Source organism: Petaurus breviceps, unplaced genomic scaffold, assembly GCF_028583685.1.
Source record: "Petaurus breviceps papuanus isolate PSGF00001 unplaced genomic scaffold, PetGlider_PUasm1.0 229, whole genome shotgun sequence".
Lineage (NCBI taxonomy): Eukaryota > Metazoa > Chordata > Mammalia > Diprotodontia > Petauridae > Petaurus > Petaurus breviceps.
Window position 1 is genome coordinate 2,353,057 of NW_027185903.1, and position 14,754 is coordinate 2,367,810.

At 39.1% G+C, this 14,754-nt stretch overlaps 1 protein-coding gene across 1 annotated transcript in view; it reads left to right on the forward strand.

Moving 5' to 3' along the window:
* The first annotated feature begins 630 nt into the window (after positions 1-630).
* Positions 631-14,754, forward strand: part of LOC138167341 (acyl-coenzyme A synthetase ACSM5, mitochondrial-like) — a 48,401-nt gene continuing 34,277 nt past the window's right edge. Inside the window, exons 1-3 of the mRNA XM_069096060.1 lie at positions 631-750; positions 3,249-3,508; positions 5,529-5,739. Of these exons, the coding sequence (XP_068952161.1) occupies positions 723-750; positions 3,249-3,508; positions 5,529-5,739 (499 nt within the window). The 5' untranslated portion in view covers positions 631-722. The remainder of the gene's footprint in view (positions 751-3,248; positions 3,509-5,528; positions 5,740-14,754) is intronic.

Here is a 14,754-nt window from a genome sequence, read left to right on the forward strand (position 1 = left end):
CTATGTAGTCCCCTGACGGCTGCCAGAGAACATCTCTGCTTGTTTCAAAGGAGGGATGTCTATATGCTTGATCAAAATTCTGACTTAGCGTGTCCTCAAGGGAATAACAGTAAAGAGAGACATGAAGTTAAGATATGTATTATCCAGGAGGTAAAGTGAACCACGTGCTGAACTTGGGATCAGAAATTACTTCAAATCCTAACTCAGATACACTAGCTATGAGATCCTGGGCACTAGACATCCCTGAGCCTCATCTTCCTCATCTGTGAAATGGGGATAAAAATGTCCTCTGCATTTACCTCATAGGTAAATGTTGTGAGGCTCAAGGGAGATAATGTATATACTGTGATTTCCCAGCATTAAAGCCCTGTACCTGTTGCCCCTTGCCTATCACTTACACATTCCTCCTTACTCTGAACATTAATTTTAAAAACCCTTTTTTGTCTTCCCTAGCACTTTTTACCCATGCCCTAGAACTCTTTAACCCTTTAGGGCTTTAGCCCTAGATTACACTTGTTGTAAGTTCAGCTACCCCTACTGGATATGTCCTGGTGACATTGGGAAAGGCACACCTGTTTACTCCTCCCTCTCACTGCTTCAGGCAAGGTCCAAAGTCTCCTGCACTTAACTATCTGGTGAATTATTGTTAATTGGTACAATCACCTTGGAGAACTGGAATGGACACAAGCCCAGAGGACTCTTCCTAGTTTGTTAAAATAAGGATGCCTTCTATATTTCACTGGCTGAAAGGTAGGGTATGTGCAAAATAGACACTTGTTTGGTATACTTTTGTATGATATCTCTGGTTAAGAAGTTGCCTTTCAGATGATTTATGTTGTGACTGATTATATATGCTAATGATCAGAGCTAATTGCTTTGAGGTAAATGGGTCATGATTATGTTAGGGATGCCTCTGAAATGTTTACTGGGGAAAAAAGACTCTAACACTCTTTTCTTTCTCCTACTTTATCTCTTCCTTCTAATTTTCTTCTTTCACCTTCTTCCCTCCCCTGTTCTGACTATGAAGTACAGTATTTAACTTTTCTGGGGCTTTCTTCAACCCTGACCCTCTGAGATGGAAAGGGATGAATTCTCAGTACCCCCATCAGGGGAAATGCCTTTAAATCCCAACATGGTTGTAAGTCTGGTGAGAGAATGTGGTTATTCTCTACAAGATCATAGAATCAAAGATTTAGAATTGAAAGGAACCTTCAAATCTATCTAGTCCAAACCTCTCATTTTAAAGATGAAGTAACTAAGAGATCCAAGAAGATTAAATGATTTGTCCAAGAAACAGAGTCAAGGGGCAGAACCAAGATTTTTTTATTCAAAATCGCACACTTTCCACAGAGCATCACACTGTTCTGTGTCACTGTCTTTAGAAAATTGTGAATATATTCTGAAACATTTCTAATTGAATCGTTTCTCATGGTTAATAACCTATGAACCCACCTAAACTATTCCTGAGCCTTTTTATGTTTTTTGGTTTGTGTCCAGTCTTCACATAATGAATTCTTGAATTTACTATTCATTTTTTATGAAGTATTAACTCTTTTTGTTTTTCCTAAAATTACCTCCTATAAAGTTCTGTGTGCAACAGCCAAGTGTCAAATAATGTAGAGAGGTCAAGCAGGGATAAAGATTGAGAAAAGATCATCAGATCTGGTTGTTAATAGATGCTTGGTAATCTTGGAAAGGTTTTAGCTGTAGGTAAACTGGAAATCAGTTTGGAAATCAGCTACCAATGGGGTCAAAAAATGAATGTGAAATTTTTAAAAAGCAGAGACAAAGAATATACATAGCTTTTTCTAAAAGTTTGGCTGTGAACAAAAGGAAAAGACATAGGCAGAAACTTGAGGTGATGGAAGGGTTTAGTGAAGTTTTGAATGGGAGAGAACTGAGTGTAGTGTGGAAGAGATGAAAGGATAAGGCAAGACATAAAATTCAGGAAAGATAGGGGTGATTAAAAATGTAGTCTGTCATGGGGCAGCCAGGTGTCTCAGTAAGTAAGGGCACCTGCCCCAGTGTCGGGATTACCTGGGGATCAAATCCAGGCTCAGACACTTAGCACCCACCCAGAAACACCTGTAGTAGTAGATAGTAGATGGGAGAGAATGAGATGAATGGAAAAAGTAGAGGGGATAGTGTTCATAAGGAGAAGGGCTGCTTCTTCAAGAAGAGAGCAAAGGAGGAAAGAATGGGGGATGTTGTTGAGATGATATAGAGTGTAGAGTTAGGGAGTTTGCCACAGACAGACTTATTTTTTTAAGTGAAGTATGTGTCAAGGTCTCCTAGTGAGATGGAGGGACAAGATGTGGCAAAAGGAATTTGAGGAGAGAAAGAAAATGATCAAATTATGATAATAGATTAAAATTATATTTGCTCTCTACCTTGCTGCTGGTCTCCCCATCCAAATGCCCAGTGGTATCAGTGTAATGGAATCCTTTGCCACTTAATTCCCACAACCACAGAATTGTAGGAAAGTACCAGAGAAAATTCCTATTACTTTGCATTCAATGCCACCTCTTCCTCTTCCACAAACCCTTAAGTTTCACTCAGGTTTTTTTTTTTTGCTTTATTTGGAGGGAAGAAAGAAGGACAATTGGGAGTAAGTGACTTGCCCAAGGTCATACAGCTAGTAAATGTTAAGTGTCTGAGGCCACATTTGAACTCAGGTCCCCCTGACTCCAGGGCCAGTGCTCTATTCACTGCACCACCTAGCCACCCCTCACTCAGTTCTAATTTAAAGTTCCTTCCTGGTCTCTTCAACCACCTTTGTAGGTATATAATCTTAGTAGTCATGTGACAATGACATTAGCAAAGCTCCTCTTTAGTAAACCCACCCCCCCCCCCCCCACACACATAATAAATATTAACCCAAAGTCCTGAAAAATGCTTATAAATAAATATGTTACATATATAGTTATAGGCAGATACAATTACCAGTCACCATAAAAGAAGTATCATTACTCAACAAGGAAGATAAACATGATGATCATAAAAGATAGCATTTATATAGTGCTTTAAGGTTTGCAAAGTACTCACTTGATCCTCACAACAACCCTGCCAGGTAGATGTTATTATCCTCATTTTGTAGATGAAGAAACTGAGACTGATGGTTTTAGTGACTTTCCCAGCGTCACACATCTAGGAGGTACATGAGATAACATTTGAACTCAGATCTTCCTCACTCCAAGTCCATTGCTCTAAATACAATGATTTAACTTTGCTTCTTTTGTTGTCATTAGGTACGAAGATGCCATGTTTAACCTGCTGCTTGTCGAGACAAGTCTATGGGACCATGAGACTGAGGCTAGCTTATCTATTCCTAAAGCCACTGTGGGGCTCCCAAGCATTCTATAGACCTCTCCGCTATGTGAGCACAGGACTGCCCAGCCCTCAGAAGACCTTCGCCGACTTTGAAGCCATTAACCAAGGAAAGCAGCCAATACCAGAGTATTTTAATTTTGCCAGTGATGTGCTAGACGTGTGGAGTCAAATGGAAAAGGTGAGGTTGGGGGATTTTAACAGACATCATCCTAACCGTGCTTGCCTTAGACTCTGAGCCCTAAAGTACAGGGAAGACAATAGGCCACTGCTGAGAAGATTGCTTTCTTTTGCCACCTTGAGCTGTTCACCAATAGTAAGGGCCAGAAAAGGAAGCTGTCCTTCACCTTCAAAGCATTAAAATCATAGATCCTAGTTAGACAGTGTTCAAGGTTTGTGCACTGACAATGTCAATTTGCCCTTTGGACAAGACCCAGCAGAGAACACTGGCCCTTTCTTCTCTGACAATGAGGTTCAATGGTATGATAAAGAGAATTTCATGCAAGGGTAGTTTTCTCAAGCAGTGGAATAACTGCCAGTTTTCATCATTGCTTAATACGCTAATTCTTGTGGAAGGGAGAAAATATGTATGACATATAACTTCTGAAGGACCCAAATCCATCCTGGTCTTGGGCTCTCTCTCTCTCTCTCCTCCCTTCAGTTATATGCCTCTTCCCTCTTCTTCACAATGACCATGCCCTTCCTTCATCAAGCCCCTTTGAGGGCATAATTTGGAGCCAATGAATCATAGATTTAGAGTTAGAAGAATCCTTAGGGACTTGCTAGCTCAACCCCTTCATTTTATAGAACAGGAACTTGAGGCCCAAATAGGCTAAGTAACTTGCCCACAATAACATTGGGAGTTAGTAATGGAACCAGGATTCAAACCCAGGACTTCCAACCCAAATCCAACAGTTGAGACAAGTCTATGGGACTATGAGGCTGAGGTGAGCTTGTCTGCTCCTAAAGCCACTGTGGGGCTCCCAAGCCTTCTATAGGCCACTGCATCACAACACTGCTTAGGATCATAAACACCTACCCTTGTATCCTACCCATTATACTATTTGGTAGAGTAGGGAGGGAAAATAAAATTAATAAGATCAAGTCATCAAGAATGTCTTAAGCACCTACTATGGGCCAAACATAGTGGTAAATACTGGAGAAACAAAAGCAAAGAACAGTCCATGCCCTCCAAGAGATCATAACCTAAAGGGGAATTTTTAAAAAATTAAAAAAAAAACACAAACTATGTAAGGACAAAACTACACACAAGATAAATCGGTAATAATTAACAGAGAGAAGGCACTAGAATTAAAGGAATTGGGAAAGTCTTCCTGTAGAAGGTAAAATTTTAGCTAGAAGGAACCTAGGAAGCCAGGAAATAGATATGAAAGGGAAGAGAATTCCTGGCATGGGGGACCACCAGTGAAAATATTTGGACTCAGGAGGAGGAGGGTCTTGTTGGAACAACAAGAAAGCAAGTATATCCAGATCACACATTGTGGGGGATGCAGGAGGGGAAATTAAAGTAAAAGAAGGTTGGAAAGGGGTAGGGGGAACAGGGCTTTGAATGCTAAATAGAAGATTTTATATTTTATTCTGGATGCAATAGGGAATGGCTGGTATTCATTGGATTAGGGAGTGACATGATCCAAGCTTTAGGAAGATCAGTCTGACAGCTGATTAGTAAGAGACTAGAAGTTTGATTAATTTTATTTACTAAATGTTGAGTTGGGTGCAAAGGGGAAAGGAAAAGAGTTAACACCCCCCCACACACACACACTGTTTTGTTCTATATAATTAAGAGACCAGAGGAAGACAGCTCTTAGTACTCCAACAAGGCACATAATTCCTAGCTGATGTCATAGCTGGGCCTTAGGATGTGGTCAGTTTCCTTTGTAGTCCACTTATCTGCTGGTGGGAAGAGGAGGAAAGTCCACAGTAGGCCTGATAATAGGTTATTGGACACAAAAGAAATAAAACTTAGGCAGAAGCATAATGATCATCCAAGTAACTCCTATAGTATCTGGGGCCCCATGGTGCATTATGGGGGTATTTCTAAGGGTTAGTTGCCTAGCAGACCCCAATCTTCCTTGGTAAAGTTTTACCTAGGGCTCCTAACTAAAATATGATACCACAAGATAGAAGGTCACCTTTGGCTAATAGATGCTATTATCTTTTCATCCCTTGTCATTGCCCAGGCTGGAAAGAGGCCTCCAAATCCTGCTTTATGGTGGGTGGATGGTCATGGAGCCGAGGTAAAATGGAATTATGAAGAGTTGGGGATCCAATCCAGGAAAGCAGCCAATGTTTTATCCAGAGTGTGCAACTTGCGACCAGGGGATCGATTGCTGGTGATCCTCCCCAGGATCCCTGAATGGTGGTTGGTGAATGTGGCTTGTATGAGAACAGGTCAGTGAATGGTTCCCTTTGACTTGTGGCAGATTGGAGGACTAGTTACTCTAAGTACAGTAAAAGTTAGGAAGTTAGGGGAAAAAACATAGAATGTGTTAGATTAGAGTAGGAGAAGTAATTTGCTGCACTCACTCCCCTATCCTGAGCAATTACTGAGACTTTCTAGAGAATGAGGAAATATATGTATACGTATATATACAACCACTGTGTATGCGGTATATATATATATAATATATGTAGTATGTATACAGAATTGACATTGATAATATCAGAAGGAAGTCTTCCTCTGACTCAGTGGGGGTTTGAGCTTTCCCTGGGCTACTGCTTTTAGGAAAGTAGAGAAGCTGCTCGTGGGATCATTACCCAGGCCAATATTCAATATACTTCCATTAGTAATCCTCCTCTTCTCTATTGGATGCATACATACACATGCATATTAATTTTCTTGAGCTTGATGTTCTTTTCTTTTTTCATTTCATTACCTCTTCCCAATGATTCCCCCTCCCCCAAAAGGACCTTTCCTTGTAACAATAAATAAGGTGAAGAAAAAGAAACAAGTAAAATAAAAAAATAAATAATATAGGAACAGTGAAGAAATAATTAATAATTAAATAGTAATAAGAAAAAATAAATCAGCATATTGGTCACATGTGCTCCCATGTTAATGTAGACTTAGGAAAGTTTGGGAATGTCAGAAGACTAGTACAAGGAAATAGAGAACTCACAACAAGATAGTAAAGAAAGCTGGCTTTATTGAATAGAGATATTAACAAAATGAAGGAGCAGTCAGAGAAGGGAGACACAGAGCAGCCTAATGGGGTCATGGATGGAGTTGGGCACTTTATTCAGGCCCTAGATCAGATGGGGAACCCTTAATAAAAACCAGTAAAATGTGGTGGATTTTTATAGTGTTCTTATCTGGGTCTGGAAGGATCAGTTATTATGGGGAGGGAATGAGGAGCCTGGACCTGGGGCTTAGCATTGATTCATAGGGGCTGGAGGTACAGGTGCAAAGAGAGAAGATTCCTGATCATTTGGAGGCTAGTTGATCTTTAAATTTTTCACAGTTTGAAAGGGACTTTGGACCATTATTGCTCATTTTTCTCCAGCTCAGAGGGTTTTGAGCTTCCACTGGGCTTCTCTATATGCTTCTTGGTAGTAATCAATCTCTTTTCTCCCAATCTGACCTTTGATCCAGATCCCTCCTCATTCCTCTATCCCTACCTAGCTCCCTAAGCACTAAATGTGCTTCACACAGCCATGTACACTGGTCATTAACAAGTCAGAAGAAAACTCAGTCCCTACCTGTTATCTTAAAGAAGTTGTTATGTCTCTGTGAGCTTTTCTAAGTGAATATATGTGCCTTACTTCAATAAGTCCTCACTATTGTCATTAATGTAGATAGGAGGGGCATTCTTACTTCCATTTTGCTAACAAGGTGTAGCACCAACACGATATTTACAACATTGAAGGCAACTATGAATATGCCGGCATAGTTCTGAATCACAAAATATAACAGACCCTCCATGCAGAAGACAGAAGCAAAACATTTATTTCCTCCCACCACAGGCTCCATATGATTATATTTGGACTATTAAGGGGCAGGAGAGATCTTTAAATTCCCATTATCATTACATTCAGCCCCAAGATCTTTCATGTCCCTTACATAGCAAAAATACATTAACAAGTTATTACACAGGTTAATGGGAGTTTAAAGGTAACTGGTGTCAACAGAACTTTACAACAATAGGGATAACACAAAATAAGCACATAAAACAGTATCTTAGGGTGAAGCCTGAGTACAAGCATCCCATCATTAGCCCATCAAATGAATGGGACCCAAAATCTTGGGACAAGGAGCAAAGGTCTCTTCTTCCATAGAAACTTCCTGCTGAAATTGGACATGGAACTGTTCCTGCCCCAAGAGGTCCCGTTCAAGGGGCCAGCTGGCATCCAGAGATTGGTAGACACCAGGTCCAGGGATGACACATCACAGTCATGGACAGGGGGTGACAAACAGCTTAAGCAATCAGGTATCTGGAAGTGGAGGATATTAAGCCTGAAGAAAAGAAATATAGAAAACAAGTCTAACAGACAAAAAGCCAAAAAGAAAAAAGGAGACAATAACCAGAAGCAGGGTAGATATAGGGTCAGCCATGCTTCTGGAGTTCATGAATTCATTATCATAGCCTCATTCATTGTTGTTTACTGTTTTCTAATTTGCAGTTTTGTGGTCATAATTCTGACTACAGATATACTTTCTTTAATCTGAGCTGGGGCCTATTCTCCCTGCAGGTGTGACAAACTTGGATACAATGTTTCAAGAGGACCTGTAGGGGTAGTTCTTACTTCCCTGCTCAGTCTGATATTAAGTCCCTTTTCTTGGTACATTTTGTATAGTTCATTAGTTGGAATACCATCTATTCTTCCAAAATCTACTCCTGCTTTCAATAAAGCAGTAAACAATTCTTTTCTTGTCAGTCTATTCTGACTTTGAATCTAAGAACTATTTACTCTTCTCTCTCAAGGAAATTTATCTTTTTCCCATTCTCCTAAGACACTTAGCTGTGAAATCTTATCTGGCACCCCTGAAAGAGAGTGCCCTATCTCCCCAATTAGTAGAGTCAGAAGTAGATGCTTATCAGCAGGAGAAGCCATCTTCATTATGATATTTCTATGAGAAACTGGTAAGAGGATATTGTGATACATGTTTGTGTTTCCCATCATTACTGCTATCTTCACTACCTCCTCCTTTAACTTTCTCATCCAGTCCCTAAGCATTTACCAGGGTCTCTCTCCACTAGACCACATAGAATCAGTGGTGATTTTATTGCATCCCTTGGCAGCTAAAGCTAACATATTGGTCATATTGTTACCTCCTAGCACATGATGATCCCTAAAGTTTGCTGTACAAAAGGATTCTGACTAATACCTATAAATTTCAAGCAATCCATGCTATCTACCAGTACTCCTCCAGCCCCTTCATCACTGATTCTTACCATCTAAGATACTAATTCTCCCATCCTTTGAGTGAATCGACTTAATATATCAGTGACCTCCTCCTGAGCGAAATCCTCAATTGTCTCTGTGAACAGGGTGTGGCCACCCTAGTTCTGCTTTCTTCTTAAAATGGGATGAACTTCTGCCTGAGAAACCTCATCTAATATTTGTTTCATTTTCCTCCCACACATTCTCCTGGCAATCCCAGGACAACTAGGTCAGCCTTTGCCAGAGCTGCATGCGCATTCCTTTTGTTATTTATTTTCTTCTTTTTCTGAACCAAATCCACAACTGCCCTATCTTTTGCTACCTGAAAGTCTCCAGCTTGCTCTTCTGAAGGAGAGCCCAAATACTGTGCCACAGAAAGTTTATCATGCAAATCAGCTAACTTTCTTTCCATCTGAACTTTCTCCTGCAGCAGTTTGTCTCTGCTTTTACATATAATATGATAACCTGTTAGTAAAACTCAGCCCCTTCTACATACTGCCTCCAGCTCTCTTCCTGATTTTATTGGCATTCCTTGCAAACATCTTTCTAAATCTCTAGTTTCTCCCTCCTGTAGCCACAGTTCCCAGTTTACACAGTGTCTGGTGCTTTTAGCCCATTCCCTTGCTAGGGAGGAATAAGGTAAATCCTCCTATCCTGGGATATCCATTTCTTCCTCTAAATTCCTTCTGTCTCCAAATAGAGATCTGTTACCTTGTGATCCTGTCCTTGTCACCAAATGTAGCATCAATGCAATATTCACAGCACCGATGGTTACTATGAATATGCCTGCATAGTTACGAATCACAAAATATAACAGACTCTCCATATATAAGACAGAAACAAAACATTTATCCAGACACCAGAAAGCCTGAATCCCAATACCAGAAAGCCAAACCCCAACACCAGAAAAGTAAATCCATCATAGCAATAAAGAAGTTAATACACCTTATCACAGGAAGCAACAACATCACAAAGCCTTCCCACAAATAAACACAATCCAATCTTAGCTTTCTACTTGCCTGTGTCCTCTCTCTCCCACCTTACTAGCTACTCTGACTCTCAGCTTCCTTTCAGCTCTGCTCCACCCGACAGAAAACTCCTCCCACCACAAGCTTCATGTGATTACATTTGGCCTATTAAGGGGCAGGGAAGATCTTCAAATTACCATTGCATAAGGAAACTGGGGCTTGGAGAGGTAATATGATTTACCCAAAGTCACATAGCAGGAATATAGAAGAGCCTGGATTAGGTTTCCTGACTTCATTTTCAATATTCATAGCAAAATGAAGAAACTTGACAGTAAGAAATGGAATAATCACACTATTCAGAAAAAAAAAAATTCAGCTCCAGGCTTGACTTCTAAAAGCAACTAAAAAGGCAATCTGATTATAGTAAAAAAAAAAAAAATAGGACTGCAGGAGTTCTAGTCCTGGCCCTGCCACAAAATTGTTGTTTGTCTTGGACAAGGAATTTAACCTCTCTGGGTTTTTGTTCCTGCACATGTAAAAGGGGGGGACTAGATTGGATGAACTTTAGAGTCTGTTTCATCTCCAACATTCAATGAATAATCATAAGTTCAAGTAAAGTAGAAATAAAAATATAAGAAAGAATAAGATAAAATAAAAGATAATATAGCCCAGATTTCTGAGTGAAAATAAATGGATCAATGGATAGATAGATGAGGTAAAATAATAGAGAGATGGAAAGAAAAAAGAAAGGAAGGGAGGAAGGAAGGAAGGAAGGAGGGGAGGAAGGAAGGAAGGAAGGAAGGAAGGAAGGAAGGAAGGAAGGAAGGAAGGAAGGAAGGAAGGAAGGAAGGAAGGAAGGAAGGAAGGAAGGAAGGAAACAAGCATTTATTAAGTGGCTACTATATGTCAAGCACTGTGCTAAGTCCTTAGAAAATATTATCTCATTTGATGTGTCATAAAAATTTCTGGCTTAACTTTTTTACTGCCATTTATTTAAGATGAGCAAGTCATAATTAGATAGAGTCTGCAAAATCAATCTGAGACATCAATTATAGCCCCAGTGTTAACCAATTGGCTCCTGATCTACATGTCTACAAATTCAAGCTTAAGATCTCTTCTACAGCTCCAGTGTTAACCAGCTAAGTTTTCTGTTTTTGCTATAGATCTTTTCTTTCTGATATCTATCCTTTGGTCTATAAATCACTATCTTCCCTTATTTGCTCTTTGAAATTCCATTGCACCCATCTATCTTATCCAAGTTATGGTCTAAGTTTACTGATTTTTGTTTAGTGATGCCTATGTTTTGAGTGTAATAAACTGCAGTTTTTTTCTTTTCTCTGCATTTGTGATTGCATGATTAACAGTAGTACTTACCAATGTATCCTTAAATAATTTTTGTCACAATCCTCACAAAAACCCTGGGAGGTAAGTTTTTATCCCCACTTTTACAGTTCAGGGAACCAAAATAGATTGAGGTTAAATGACTTGCCTAGGGTCACACAACTAGTAAATATTTAAGGTTGGATTTGAACTCAAATTTTCCTTACTCTCAGCACCATTTTCTACCCACTGCTCTTCCTAGCATCACCTGGGTGGATGAATGGATGGATAGAGATAGATAGATAGATAGATAGATAGATAGATAGATAGATAGATAGATAGATAGATAGATAGATAGATAGATAATAGATAGAGATGGACAGACAGATATATGTATGGGTTTACTAGCTTTATTCTCTCCCAATGTAGAAGATAATTTTCATCTTTTAATTCAGGAATTTAAAAAGTATGAATTCCAGTGGCTACAGTTCTCTAAACAGTGACTTACAATTACTTTATATGATCTGTAACCTTTTATCCAGCTTGATATTTTCACACTAACAAGAACTGGCGAACATTTAATGATAGAGTTGGTTCGTCCAAGTTGGCAGTTTAAAATTAATCATTCCACACATACTAATTGTATTCCTTTTTTGTGTGCCACCTGAAGTATACAACATAAATATATTTTTAACCCAAAGGACACTGAAATCTTTCACAGTCTTCTAGAAAAATTCTCTTTACATAGATCTCACTGAATGGTCAAAATGTTACCAAGAGGTAACTTGATCACTTTCTCAAGAATGATGTGATTTTGGAGGGGAAGAAAAGTTTCAAGATAGGGACAGAAAAAAATGGTGTATGGTAGATTATACTTTAAGAAATGAATGAGAGGACTCTGCAACCAGAAGATCTCAAGGCTTAAACAAAGTACCTAAAGTGTATCTATCCCTTAATTTTCTTTTTTTTTTTTTTAAGTAACTGGGGTTAAGTAACTTGCTCAAGGTTACACAGCCAGTTATTATTTCTGGGTGTGGTGCTGAGTATCTGAGCCTGGATTTGATCCAGATCATCCCGACACTGAAGCCGGTGCTCTTACTCGCTAAGCCACCTGGCTGCCCCTAAGCAATTGGGGTTAAGTAACTTGCTCAAGGCTACACGGCCAGGTATTTCTGGGTGGGTGCTAAGTGTCTGAGCCCGGGATTCGATCTCCAGGTCTTCTCAACACTGGAGCCTGTGCTCTTACTCGCTGTGCTACCTGGCCACCCCATACTGCTCACATTTTGCAGAACAAGAAACTGACAGAGCCAAGACTAGTGTTAAATTAGGTCTGACTTCTCATCCACTCATAAAAGGAAACTTGAGGTCAATTGTCTTTGTTTTTGTCAAAGTTGCTGACACTTCTTTGGATATCTGGTCAAATCTTTAAAAGGTTTACTATTTCTCCAGGCAAGGGAGATAAGAAGGGCAAATTTGATGCAGAATGGGGCTTGGGAGGGGGGAGAGAAATCAAATATTTCTTCCTCCACAAGATAGAAGAAATATATACATGGGATGCATATCTCATACATATGTGCATGAGATAGAAATGCACTGCTAGAGACAAGGGTCTAATTCAAAGAATGGCAAAGACTCAGATTCTCAATAGAGATGTTTCTAGTGAGAGTTTCCTTATGCACTGTCAAAAGAGATAGAAGGCTATTGAGCAGTGTGTTACCAAGAGTCAACCATGGTTTCAGTTTGGCTTTCTCACAGACAAAATTAAAGGGAAAATAACTTTTGCAATCCCTTTAAAGTTAGAATAAACCTGCAACCACAGGTAACCACTGTTGGGTAAAATCTTTTCTTATATACACGCTAATTGTCTTGGGTTGTGGTAATCAAAGGCATTTTTCTGGGAATTTCTAGGGAATTCTAGGGAATTTCCTGGAATTTTCCAGGAAATTCTAGGAAAACTGAGAATTTCTGGGAATTCCTAGTCATCCCACTGCTGCCACTATATTGTCATGGGAGTTTTTCATCCTGGGTTCCATGAGAGTCTAAGGAGAATCTCATCTACCTTGAGATCTGCAGGACTTAAAGGAAATAGCCAGACTAAAAGGAAAAGAAATGTATTAGAGTGCTAAGGAAGACTACTTACGCTATCAGCTAGGAGTGCAGATTGAGTTTCTGTAGCTTTTTACCTTTGCTTAGAGTACATAGACAATCTGCAGCATTCTGCAAGAGAATGGAAATATGAAATATATGTTTACTTTAGGGTCCCAGAAATTGCCAAATATCTGGTTTGTTCCAGTGGAATAATATCTTCTCTATAATTAATCTTATCAGAATAATACCTTATATTATCCTGCATTGGCCAGAAATCTCTAGCATGTTGGAGGCCTCTTTTAAGATAGGATCAGTCAGGTTCATCCTATAGCTGACAGTAAGGAGAATAAAATAGAACCCCAGAGCCTCTGTCTCTACAAACTTGTAGCTCTGTTTCCTCGGTTCCTTTTCTGCAGAGCAGATGTTCCTCCTGAACTCACTGTGTACAAGTTTATCTATATCCTCCAGAATAGCCAGTTCACTGGACTGATACTCTCAAATCCTAGAAATCTGGGACTTTCTTAGATTCCATTGTTATCATATCTGATCTGAGCACAGAGCCTAATTTAGGACCAATATAGTTTACAAAGACTCTGATAGCCCAGCATGAGTTGTTACAAGCCCTATCAAAATGGAAAAGTTTCAAGCAGAGGCCTATAACCAATAGGTCTGGGTATGGGTGACCTTGAAGAACCATCTTAACTTAGCAGAGAGTTCCCTGACTGCTTAACGTGTTTATTTATGTATTTATTTATTTCATTTCATTCATTTATTTTAATCTATAACATCTTCTAAGGACCATGTATAAAGCAGAAGGCATGGCTGGCTTGAAATCAATTGATAAATCAATCAAAAAGCATTTGTTAAGCATCTAATTTGTGCTAGGCACTGTGCTAGTCATTTTATATCCATATACAAAAGTAAAACAGGTCTAATCCATCAGGAGCTGGTGGAGAAGATAAATAGCTAGATAGACATACAGACAGACAGAGATGGGTGGAAAAAAAAAGAAAGAAGCATGGATGGAAGGATGGATGGAAGGACGGATGGAAGGAAGGAAGGATGGATAGATAGATAGATGATAGATAGATGATAGATAGATAGATAGATAGATAGATGATAGATAGATGATAGATAGATAGATAGATAGATAGATAGATAGATAGATAGATAGATAGATAGATAGATAGATAGATGATAGGTAGAAAAAGAAAGAAGGATGGATGGATACATAGAAAAAAGAAAGAAGGATGGATGGATGGAAGGATGGATGGATGGATGATAGATAGATAGATAGATAGATGATAGATAGATAGATAGATAGATAGATAGATAGATAGATAGATAGATAGAAAAAAGAAAGAAGGATAGATATATGGATGGATGGATGGATAGATAGATGAATGGAAAGACAGAAAGAAAGATAAATGGATAGAAAAAGAAAAATAGAGAGTAGATGGATGGATGGATAGAAAGATAAATACATAGATGGATAGATGGATGGATAGAAGGTACATGGATGGATAGAGAGAAAGATAGATGGATATAGAAAGGAAGAAACAAAAAAGAAAGATATATACATGCAAATGTATGTGTGTACCTAGCTATATGTATATGTGTATAGGTATATGTATGTGTATATGCCCGT